Source organism: Xiphophorus hellerii, chromosome 8, assembly GCF_003331165.1.
Source record: "Xiphophorus hellerii strain 12219 chromosome 8, Xiphophorus_hellerii-4.1, whole genome shotgun sequence".
NCBI lineage: Eukaryota > Metazoa > Chordata > Actinopteri > Cyprinodontiformes > Poeciliidae > Xiphophorus > Xiphophorus hellerii.
The window spans coordinates 12997577-13010352 of record NC_045679.1 but is presented as its reverse complement, the minus strand read 5'-3'; the positions used below and the strand labels follow the sequence as shown (position 1 = coordinate 13010352).

Genomic DNA, 12776 nt, shown 5'->3' with positions numbered 1-12776 from the left:
GGGGTGGAAGAATAAGGCAGTGAATGGAGCGCCTTGTCACTGGAGCAATGGAAAGAAGCACAGAATGAACTGGAAGAATGAAAGAAGAGTTCAAAAGGGAGCTGAGGGCAAGGAAAAGACCAGCCCGACCACCTGTCTCTCTGCCTCTCTCTCTATCCATTTCTTTTACTCCCCTTCTTACTCAGGCAAACTTCAGGGAGGGGGCGGGACGGTGGCGTGCTGGTTGTGGTTAGCGACAGACATGTTTTTGTTTTCAGGGAGAAAGTGCGGTATCAGCAGAATTTAAAGCCCACTGTCAATCTGCCTGCATCAGTCTGTGCAGGTTTAAATGCGTTTGGACCCGGGCTGGAGGCCTTTGACTTCACCGTCTGAGTCATGAACAAATAAACTCAAATGAGTAAAAGACTGGGTAGCGTAAGCTTGCTTCTGACAATGCATGCATAAAAAGTGAAAATAGGACCATGGAATATGAGGTTGCATAAAACGCACCCCTAAAACTAAGCAAAATCACTTCGCTCTGTAAACTTTATGAGAGAATAAATAAACTTAAGTCTATAGTGAATCACTCTGCTTGCTGGCAGTTTCAGTGAATACAACAATTCTCACAAGCTAATCCTTTAATTTTGGACTTTACAAGGGTTGGTGAGTGCTTTGGTTAGCCAGTGTGACTGTGACTGGTTGCACCCTGACTAAAACAAACAAGAAACAAAAATCACAGGGCAAAACATTGAGATAATTCTGTTTGGCGTAATGTCAAATAAATTAAATGTCATAAGATCAGATGTGGCTTTGTGCTTCCTAGAGCTTTGTAAAATTACCACTATTTCAAATTATAAACTGTCTCTAACTGTAAAAAAAAAAAAAAAGAAACAATCTGTGCCTTTTATCATTGGCTAAACAGAAAAAAAAGAAAAATAAAATTTGCCATCAATTTTATATAAATATATAAATATAAATAAATATTTTAAGCTCACCTGAGTGAGTTTATGTGCTTCACACTATAACGTGGATCTCCTAAATGTAACAAGTTTGTTATTGTTGGTGCCCTTTGGCCAGCAATGCATCTCTTCTAGCCCGTGTTCACTCTCCATGGTAACCAACTGTTGCACTCCCAGGGTTGGCTCAGAGATGCAGTACAGCATCAGAATAATGGGGGTTGGGATTGTTTAATTTTTGCAGCAGAGCCACATGTTAATTACGTGGTAAGATGTCAGTTGCCAACACATTGAGCACCTCCAGCTGGATTCAGAATAATCCTTTGACAATGCCAAATTGAGGCGAGAAGCGCTCTACCTCTTATTGTGAACATCGCTTTGCTGTAAACCTGACAGAATGCTATAAAATTGATTAATACATCATAATTTCAAAGGAATTTTAAAAATCCATTGTTTTTCCTTTGTTTTTACTAATAAAATCTGCTAAAGTGGTGTTAATTTGTTTTATTCAGATCCCTTTACTCTGACACCCACTTAATAAAATCTAGTCCAGCCAATTGCTTTTAGAAGTCAGTCATGTCTCTGTGTCTGGGAGATGTCGTTGTGTTACTTAAGGCCAGTTTTTGTCTCGTCTCTGTAGCGAACATGCTCACTCTGCCTGAGGCTAATGCAAATCAACCAAATCTTAGCTGAACTCATTCAGAATTATCTGAATTATCTGTTTAACTTGTCACCATATTTTTTAGATTTATTGGACAAGTGGCCTAGTTGAGGGTCTGCTTACATGCAAGTTTCATTCTCCCTAAGGGTTGTGGTCGAATAGCAAACAAAGAGGTCAGAGAGGTATTTTTTTACAGTTAAGAGACAGTTTGTAATTTGAATTAGTGGTAACTGGTGGAGCACACCAACTCCACCAGTTTGTCTGGAGTCCTGCTATTGGTTAGCATGTTACTGGGCTGTTCAGGGGCAGTTGTTATTTTAACATTTCCAGCAACACAACATTATTATGATTATGGTTGTGACCTTAGGAGTGGTTTGATCTTGGTCTCACTAGCCTCAAAGTCTTGGAAAAGAAATGATGGTGTGGGACTGTTTCACGAATTGTGTTCGACCTGTTGGTTCCAGTGAAAGGAACTCGTAATACTGCAACCAATGTCGATATTTTGGACTTTTTTTTTTAGCTCCTGTCTATGTGGGAACAGTTTAGAAGTGGCCTCCCAGTAAAGCAACGTCCATAAGGGCATGGACATGTGAGTTTGGTGTGAAGAAACTTGACAAAGTTCTGACTTCAACCTGATCAAGCACATGTCAGACTAAGAGTGGAGACTCTGAGAAAGCCTTTCTCATTCAACATCAGTGTTTGACCTCACAAATACTGAAAAAGTCTACAGACTTGTTGGAGCTGATTTAGCTACAAAGGCTGGGCCAGTGCCATATTAAAGCCTGGGATGGGATGTCATTAAAATTCACATTTGTGTAAAGGCCAGGGATTCAATATTTATATAAATATAGTGTGGCTAAGCAAAAGGACGACTTGGAGTCAAAAGTCCATATTTTAGCTTTTTATCTCTCTCCTGCAGCTGCACGGATGATGAATGATCAACACATTTATGGTCCTGTGGGCCCCTCAATCTATGTGACAGGTTTTCTGGTCGGTTAGAAGGCAGGTGGATGACGGGAACTGGAAACTCAAACTTTATTTAAAATCATGTCAACAGTGTGAGCAGTCTCACCCTTGGATGTGCATGAAAACTAACAGAGAGTGACGGACGGAAATCAACCGAGAAGGTGCGCGCTCTGTTACTCAGGAAATGAAAGTGATGTCACCTGTGCAGGTGAGTCATCAGTGTGCAGGAGACTTAATCCTTCAAGTCGCAAAATTTTAGCCAGCTGCGGGTTTGGAGCCTGTTGAACCTTTAAATTGACGTTAAGTTGTTAAAATATATATTTTGACAACTTGGGGGGGGGGAAATATACAATTTTACCAATAAGAGCACGATTTAATACAGCACTGCCTACACGTTGTAAACATATCCATGCTTAAATGGAGACAGTGTTCCTCTTTTTGTGGTTTTCATTGCTCCACATTCTTCCTCTTCTGTGTGCCTATCACACGTCTTTCAAAGAAGTCGTCCGTTGCTCACCATGGCTCAATCAGACTGCAATCAAGTGAAAACCAGTGGACTTAGGAGGAAGTTATAAACTTGATCGCACAATCAAGGCTCACACCGCTGGACACATGTCGAGCAGGGTGCCGTTACGAAATGGGGAATTTGTTGCAAAACCAGTTTAACTTGCACTTTACACGTATCGCAATATGTTCAGTTAATCTCATGTGTTGCAGGCCTTTCAAATTTAGGGGTGTGAGCAAGGTTATGAATATTTTATGAACCTCTGAACAATGGCCTTTTTGAATGGAGCTGGAAGATAATCGGACAGATGCACTTGATTGCAGCTGCCGCAACACAAACCCACTGAAAACATTTCACTGTGCTGCTACTGTTGAAGACACCAGGCATCTGCATTTGCCAGATTGGATTGGTTACTCTCGTGAAATTGATTTTGTCGCTGCTCTCTTATTTATTTATTTATTTTCTGGAACAGATGCATTTCCCTGAACAAATTACAAGCTTATTTTTTCTCTTTCCCCAGCCACCTTCCTCTCAAAACATGCTCTGTGTTGCCTGGCTCAATGACACAGGCCTCACCACGCAAAGCCAAGACTAAGATGTGTGAGGAAAGCCAAGGCACATGAAGAACCTATTAGGGGGCCTAGCAGCCAGCAGCAACTCTGGGAGGCCAGCCAACTGAGTGTGTGAACAATGGGAACCCAGCTCAACAAAAACATCCTGCAGAAGTGAGGGAGGGAGGGAGAGGCAGGCCAGATAACCCGACTTGGCTGCAACGGTATCAAAACACAGAAGGGCTGGTTTTTAAAGGAGCTAACTTGCCTCCTGTTTGTATCTGACAGAGAAAATGCATCAGGTCAGTGCAGTTCATGCGCTGGAAACCTTTGAGTTGAGGTTAAGAGCAGTTCAGCTGCAGCTCAGACAAGAGGGTTCAACAGCTGCTTCAACCGATACCACACGCTTTTTACGTGTCAGAGAAACCAGAAGAAAGAAAAACGGTACTCCTTTCTTGACTGAAAACTCCCTAAAAACCACAACCATCCTTTCCATCTCAGTTGCAACGTGTTTTTTCTTCTTTCTTTTTTTTTTTTTTAAACCAACGCAGCCAACACCCAGAAAGTGTCGCAAGAGAAACACCTCAATCATGTGAAATCTTTTGCTGCTTTTCCCACGACCTATTTATGTAGCAGCACAATATCGCATACAGTACAGGATGTCAAACCTGACTCAAATAAGCATTGAATTTCAAAATATGCAACTGATGAGGCTCGCGAACAAAAATAGCTACGGTAATTACCTAACAGAAACCTAAAATTCCCAGCACGTACATTAGAAACCAAGACCGAAATCTTAACAAAACATGACGGCTGGTGTTTCCTAATCCTTACACTCACAAACTGTACAACCGTGTTGTAACTTTATCTTAGCCAGAATCCAGCTGTTCTGCGAAGGGTTCAGAGAGTTAATGGAGAACATTGCAGAATAAACAACGTCATGAAGACCAACTAACACACCAGGCAGATCCGAGACAAAGCTGTGCAGACGTTTAAAGCAGGATTAGGTGCGAAACAACAAACTCTGAACATCTCACTAAGTTCAATTCATTATGCAGCGATAGAAAAAAATGTCACATGTCTAAACCAAACATGAATGTTGGTTTAGACATGACAGAGGAGAGCTTTTCATGAGAGTATCAGCCAAGAGGCCTGCCTTGACTCTAGAGAAGGGGGAAAAGATTCACAGTTCAGGTGGGGAAAATCAGTTGAAAGGACAACCATTAGTCATCCATGTCACGTTTTCAAAAACAAAGCAACAAGAAGTTCACTCTGCAAGGTCAGGGCAAACATGTGGAGAAATGTGCTCTATTCAGATGAGATCAAAAATAAACGTTCTACTCAACACGTGAAACACTTTGTGTGGGAAAACTAACACTCCACATTACTCTGAACACATTGATGAGGATGCTTGTTTTAACCAGAGAACAGCGTAAGAAGAAAACCTGTTAGAAACTGCAAAAAAAATAAAATAAAAAGTCTGGGGTGGAGAATCACCTTCCAGCAGGACAGTGGTATCACTGTTACTATCCAGTCTGACTGAGTTTCAATTATTTACATTTTAAGTCACGTTTACTTTTCCTTCTGCTTTTTAAATTATACATTAACCTGTGTAGGACTAAAGCATAAAGGGTCAATGAAATACGTTGACATTTGTGGCTAACAAATGCAGTCAACAATGATAGTCTCTTTTTTTCCCTAATTTTTGAACTGAAAGTTATTGCAAGATTTTAACAAGACATTCTATATGTTGCAAGCAGAGCCACAACAAAATGAGGTGAAAACAGTGATGTGTTTTAAACAAATTATGTGACTAAATTGAGTATTGTGTTTTTTATCACAAGTTTAGACTTTTGTTGACACAAAAATAATCTGAAAAGCAACGCATTGAAGACCAAAGAAAGGTCAGAACAGCTGAATAAGTGCAAAAGTTGTACAAGGGAAGAGTTTTTTGGAAAGTTTGTGTGGGTGTGCGTGTGTGTAGGCGTGCGGGGGGGTGTGTGTGGGTCTTCGTGGGTAACATAAAACCATCTCTCCCACAACACACACAGGGGAGGGGACCCTACTTTAAAACTGAGCCTACCCACAATGCACCAGGCTCCTTTATCCCAGCAGTGAAAGGATGAGGCCATGATGAATGACAAAAGGGGAGAACTGGGATCTGGGCTGTGCCCGACTTGGAAGTCTGGGAGTTGGTGGGAGGGGAGGTGCATTTTCCAAAACCAATTCCTTCCATGAACAAAATCCAGCAGGACGAAGAGGAAGAAACTCATCCATACACAAGATCTGGTTTTTTTTCTTCTTTTTTTTAGTTTAATGATTTCTTTACTGGCTTGTACACAAACGTACAAAAATAATACAGCACTCATCTCAATGTGACGTCACGTCACCATCATCACAGTGTTACAAATGTTCAAAAAGAAAAGTATACAAAAAAAATAATAAAACAGACAAGATGGAACATCTGCATCACTCATTAAAGATTCATCTGTTTCCTTTTGCTTGAAATGAAGCAAGACCAGAAACACATGCTGACTGACCCAAAAGAAAATATCTGCACTTACTCACTTTCTTTCTTTTTTTTTTTTCTTCTCCATTTTTTCTAGAAAAAAAAATATCATCTCACTCATGTACACCATTCCGACAGCTGGCTCTGCGCGTCATAAATGTTATGACTCGGTGAGCCGTATAACCACACAAGCGTGCAATTTTTAACCACGTTACAATGATCTTACCATCAAATGTATTATTCCCCCTTTTAAAACGACACAACAGGAAGACAGCACTTCAGAAAAGAAAGTGCCCCAAGATATCATCATCATCATCAGCATTTATATATATATCCATATGTATATATACATACACCCAATCACAGAGATACACACATCTTTGTTGAAAAACATGTTTTTTTTCCACAAAGTAAAACATACATTATGACATTATCACCTGGAGCGTATACATATACAATAGTATTTTGTTGTGTTTGTTTTTTTTCTATTCAGAAAAAAATTAAATGTTGACACATAAAAGCCAACTTTTCAACAACAGTCATCAGTGCAATTTTTTTTTCTTAACAAAAAATAAAAAAGAAAGATCAAGTTTAAACACAAGCGATGCATATTTTATTTGTTGCCTGATGTGAATCTATACCTTGTCGTAGTGGAGCTTTATTGTAGGATTCCGGATGATTATTCCAGGGAAGCTTCTCAGTCTGGCTGATGACTGTTTAAAAGCCACACGGGCCCCCATGAGAAGCAAACACAAACACATGTCAGGCTCACGCAGAAATAAAAGACACTTTAAAAAAAAAAAAAAAGCTTCTCATGAGTTAGACCAGTGTTGCTGTGAAGCAGTAGGCTTTAAAAAAATGATCATCAATTAGAAAAGACACAAAACAAGCAGCATTGTTAAAAAAAAAAAAAAAAAAAACAGTTAGGGTGTCATGACTCTCAAAATGTAGCAGGCAAGCTTACAAAATCCAATTTTCCTTTTTTTATTTATTGTGTGACATCCTGCAATAGTCATACGTAGTTTTTTTTCATAAAGTCTTCATCATCCATCAGTAAGAAGAATCCTGCTCAGTAGTAGAAAATATTCCAAAGCCTTCTGAAGTTACCCCGTTTGAACACTAGGGGTGCGCAAGGCTCTGTATTTTTGTGCAATAAAACTCCCTGCATTTATAAGTCATGCTATACAACGAAAATAAAATAAAATAAAATAAAATAAAATAAAACAGGCTGATGAGGACACAGAGAGAGGAAGAAAGAGTAAAGTGGAGTTCAGAGGGAGGGGGGGGCTCATGCTGTAGTCAGCACTGGTTTGGTTGTAGTGTAACATAAACTGTCCTGACTGAGGAATGCATTGCATCTTCTGCACCGAAGTCCATCGTCTCTGTTAAGGTTACATAGCAGACAGATACTGGCATGATTGGCAGGGCAAGCTGGGAGAAGGCGAAACAGCTTGAGAATACTTTACAGACGAGGTAGCTGGGAAAAAGGGCAACCAAACGAAAAAAGAAAAGAAAAGTCAGTTTAATTGAAAGTCCTCTTGAGGGTCAACAGGCTAAAGCTGTGTGGGTCATCTAAGGAGGAGGGGGGTTGCAGGTTTGCACTCAAAAAAAAAAAATTTAAAAATTAAAAAGAAGAGTCTGAAGCAGCTTGAGTCACCCACCAAACTCTGACTCTACAGGTGTTTTTCTTTTAAAAAGTAGAACCACAACATATTCAAAAATGCATCTTTTCAATGTACCTTCATAAATATAAAAGAAAAAAAAAAACAATAAAATCAGCCTGCTTTCACAGTGATGACTAGGATGTTAACAGAATACTGAAAGGAGATTATAAAGTGAAATCCAAATTTTCCTTTTTTTTTTTTTTTCTTTAACGACATACAAAGCGAAAGCAGCGGTTCTTAATACGATGACCACCAGGGCAGAGTGGTCGCACTGGCCTGAAAGGTTGGGACACCAGCAATGGCAAAATGTGTGTTTGCAGAGCCCATTCAGCTACTGTCAAAAAGGTAAAGCTATTGTGTACAGTACTTCACAACAACGATGGAGTCACTCACAGGGTTCCTACGCTGTATGGAAAAATTAAATAAACTCTGGAAAAACGTTTCTGTCTCCAGACTTTATTCACTGTCCCGTTGTCTAAACGCTGCATCCATCCGTGCTTGGAATCTGGGATTTTTGCAGGTTTCCTTTTCCAAAGCTTGACCTCAATAAAATAAAATGTCTGAAGGAAGTAGAGAGCGAACTTTGCAAAATGAGAACTCTGTTGGTGTGAGTCCAGAAACATGTGGAGTTGTGAAAAGAAAAATGAGCAGGAACCCTGAATACATAGAAAATACAATTGTAGCTGTATGATCCTCATTTTGAGTTTATAATATGTATTAATTTAGGAAAAAAGAGAGACCTCAGGAAACCAACAGAGGGTTTCTCCTCTTGTTCGTGTGTCTTCCCTTTCAGATATTCCAGCATGCAGCCGAGCAGCATCAAGTGCCGTGTTTCACATAAAAATAACTTACAAAAAATGTGGGTATTTTTACAGGACAATGAGGAGCAACAGGTCAAATCTGCACTCCCACAAAGAAACGATTCACTTTGAATGAAAAAACTGGGCCATCTGCACTGCACTATCCACACACACACACACACACACGCACGCACGCACGCAGATACGGTGTGACAGTTTCTTCTATAATGACACGATGTTGTATGAACATTCAAGACGAAAGCTTTAAGTACCAACAAGCTCACCGGAGTGAGGTGCTTTTTGTGAGAGATTCATAATGAAGCTGCGTGACTGTGTGTGAGACAGAACCGGCCCAAGGAATAAGTGAAAAAGAGGGCCACAAAACAATCAGAAGGGGGCCCAAATTTTGGAAAGAATATACATTTCAAAATTACAGATTTATATAGTGAAATTAGTTTAGTTTTATAGTTGATTAGATTTTTTCAGGAAAGTTAATTTAAAAGATTAGAAATTATTTTTAAAAAAGAACAGCAAATGGACTAACAGTAAATAACTACAGTGCAGTTAAATGTTTTGTTTTTGTTATTTCTGGGCTTGAATTATAATTCTTGCACACTGTAACTGGATTTGAATAAGGCTAATTTATTTATCTTTTGTGGGCTGGGAAAAAGTTGCAAATATTAAACCATAAAGTGCTGAAAAACACAGCCAGCTTAAATATTACAAGAAGATCGTACTTCCAGGATGCTTGCATTTAGATCGTCTGCATCAGTTTGGCTTTAGGTCTAGAAACATCCCAGTGCAATCAGTCAAATGTTTCCCATCTTCACAGAAACCTGATTTAGCTCTGCCCATGGTTGCTGGTGATTAATTGAAAAAGTATTCCCCCCCATCAAATTCTGCTAAAGGCCCCTTAAAACCTCGGGCCGGCTCTGGTCTGAGAGAACCATGCGGTGCGCACAGATGGCCCTGTTTGGTTTACAGAGAGGGGAGATTTTTGCGCAATTTTATTTCCTTTCCATATATTTTGGCACAAATACGTAAATAATGGCAGCTATGTTTTGAAAAGAACATGTTTTCTTTAATTGCGTTGCAGTTTTAAGATTGAATTTGTTGCTGATGTGTTTTGCTCTTTTCTTTCTTTCTTTCTTTAATGTTCTACTTTTACCTGACAGCAGAGACAGATCACCGGGCCCCAGAGGAATACTTGGCCTTGGTGATGAGGTATAGCACAATGTCCTGGTGGCCCCCGAAGGCGGCAATATGTAAAGCGCTCCACCCTTCCCTGTTAGCCAGTCGGATGTCTGCGCCGAACTTCACCAGCAGCTTCACGAGCTCCAGGTTGCCGTCGATGACGGACTGGTGGAGCGCTGTCTGTCCCTCCGGCCCGAAGGAGTTGACGTTGAACTCGCAGTTTGTCATGTTCTGCAGCAGCGAGTGCAGCTCCTTTGTGTTCCCCTTCTTCACTGCCTCCTGGAAGACCCTCTGCGGCGCGGAGCAAGTCGACACATCCGCCTGGCTCATGGTGGCAACTCGCTGAAGTTTGAGGGGGAACGAGAAATAATCCTGCCTCGGCTCTAAGACTGTGTCGAGCGTCTCTGGTCTGGTAACAGTGCCACAGTTATGCTGGATTACACCCAGTTTTAAGGCACTTTTAACGGTGGAAGATCACTGGATATATCCCAAAAAAGGACAAGAGGGAAAACGGCACACCTGGTGTGCAAAAACGTTAATATTTGAGAAATCCTAAATCCCCTAAAGCATCAAAGTGTCAAGGAGCGCTCCGGGGGTCTCTGGATGTAATTTTTCTTCTCTAGTAGCAGCAGCAGCAGCAGCAGGTAGCCTGGACAGTGAGATGAAGAAGAGACACCTCCGATTTCACAGGGGAGACTGGAAGTATGACCACAATCACCAAAGGGCAGCCTCCTCGTTGTTGGGTCCCCGTCGGCTTTCCTCCAACGGTCCAACCAGCTTCCTGGCTATATGTGGCTGCTCATGTGGCCATGCAGACGTCTGAGAGAGACAAAAATAATTTTCAAAAAAAAAAAAAAAGAAAAAGAAAAATCACAAAAGATGTCCGCATGTATCCAAATTCCTTACACACATTCCGCCACATCCAAGAATGAGACAGCGCGACAGAGTAGAGGAGAGCTCTGTGCGCACAGGTTTACGCACGGATCTCCCCAGGCTTGCGTCCCGCAGCCAAACTGCAATCCGTTGACTTACCTGCGTCAGATGGACGGGTCCGTGTTGTGGCTACAGATAAACCACTTTTGCGGGGCCCCGGGATGCGTGTGTTCCTCCTCCTCGCGGTCCTTATGAGTCTCTGCCCTGCGCCGTGCTCCGGGGGAATAGTTTTACGCGTCCTTTATTTGCATGACAATGCCTTCCCGAAGAATCAACTGTGGAGGAATGGGCGGAGAAGCGCGGAGGTTATAGGCTGCCGGCTGGGTTAGAGGGAGGGATCAGAGCCTTGCCTGTGTGTCTGTGGGGTGGGCGGCGTGGTTTTCAGCAGAGAGAGAGAGAGAGAGAGAGAGAGAGAGAGAGAGAGAGAGAGAGAGAGAGAGAGAGAGAGAGAGAGAGAGAGAGAGAGAGAGAGAGAGAGAGAGAGAGAGAGAGAGAGAGAGAGAGAGAGAGAGAGAGAGAGAGAGAGAGTGTTGCTGGTGGTGGGGGGTTGGAGGTCCAAATAATGTTGCCACAGAATGTTTCTGTCTTGAGTGTCTCAATAACAACCGATGAGGTATTATGGTCAACATGCAGGGCCGGATAAAGATTATATGGGGTCCTAAGACTGGATACCACAGCTCAACTTATTTCTCATTTTAATCATCCGTACTTGAATGTCTCATTGTATGATAAACGTAAGTAAAAGTACTATGGTTTCTTGGTGTTATACAAACATTTACTGGAAAAATGTACAACATGATGTGTTTTTTTTTTTTTAAAACAGAAAAGCAACGATTATTTTTCGCTACTCCTAAGGCAGCACATTGATTATGATCGTAAATCAGTCCAATACATGACAGCTATTTATTATTTGATAATAATACATATATATGAACCAAGAAATATAGAACACCTGCTAAATTTAGAAGTTCAGTGGATCCCAACCTTTTGTGGTTTAGTATTTTGCGAATTCCCCCTATTCCTATTTTTTTTCTTTCTTTTTTTTATGGAAAGAAACTCAAAAATTAGCTGGAGAAAATTTTCTCAAATACTTGAAAGAAAATGTAGTGTAATGTGCATTTTAAAATCGACAGGATACCGCTCTTTTAGTTATCAGATCATAGCTATCTGCATCTTATTGTTATCAAAAACATTTCGCAGCCACAAAATCGTTAGCGAGGGAAAAGCGCTGCTGCAGACTTTCAGCCAGGCGACTGGAAGTTCCCAACACAACTCCACTATGCTTCATCCCATTTAATCTGTCACTTTGGGTCGCACTTTAATAAAGCAGTTTTCAAAGTGAAACTTGGTTCCTGTGTCTATCATGATTATTTCCTGTTCCTGATACTGCCATCACCCTGTTGCATCCTGAGAATGGTGTGCTCAAATTCAACACAATAAGGCTTGTGACAAAATATACTGCTCAAAAAAATAAAGGGAACACTTTAAGTGTTAAACACCTGTTTAAGTGTTCCCTTTATTTTTTTGAGCAGTGTATAAACGTTACTTCTTATCGCCTCCTTGTGAACATTGCTTTATTCTTGCTGTTTTATCAAGATGACCAGATTTGTGTAGTGTACAGCACCTGTACGCCCCTAAACTGTGGCTCTCTTGACGATTGTATTATATCATTTCCATTTTCAGATGGTTTATAGTGCTCAATAAGATTTTAGTAATTTTGCATATTATTTCAGAACCAAAACCTGCTTTAGACTTCTGTGCTGTTTGCTGTATTCATTGATCATCATGAATCTGTCTTTTAATGTTACAAGCCTCTACTTATTCAGCAGTAGATTTATGAATGAACGTTTTATTTAGGGACACGAGAGTTAAGAATAAAAACTGCAAAAATAATTTTCAAAAATGTATCATTTTCTTTTCCCTTCAAAATAATGCTTTTTTTTTTTTTTGTAAGTGTAATGCGAGAAATATGGGGATGACCGGTGCGTATTTCGGCACATGCTTGGTTCCAGGGGGTCCAAACGGCACAGACGTTTGGATTTATCAGTGTGTATGGGC

General features: G+C 40.7%; 1 protein-coding gene across 2 annotated transcripts; it reads right to left on the bottom strand.

The window, feature by feature from the left end:
* Window positions 1-5905: 5905 nt before the first annotated feature.
* nrarpa (NOTCH regulated ankyrin repeat protein a) lies at window positions 5906-11089 on the bottom strand. Of its 2 annotated transcripts, none has more exons than XM_032570399.1 (2): window positions 10818-11089; window positions 5906-10604 (listed from the first exon to the last, which is right to left on the bottom strand). In XM_032570399.1, exon 2 carries the CDS (start codon window positions 10113-10115, stop codon window positions 9777-9779), a length of 339 nt encoding a protein of 112 aa, XP_032426290.1. In that variant the 5' UTR covers window positions 10116-10604; window positions 10818-11089; the 3' UTR covers window positions 5906-9776. The 2 variants fall into 2 exon arrangements, with proteins under 2 accessions (XP_032426290.1, XP_032426291.1); XM_032570400.1 differs by lacking the exon at window positions 10818-11089 and adding an exon at window positions 10692-10811.
* Window positions 11090-12776: the final 1687 nt, after the last annotated feature.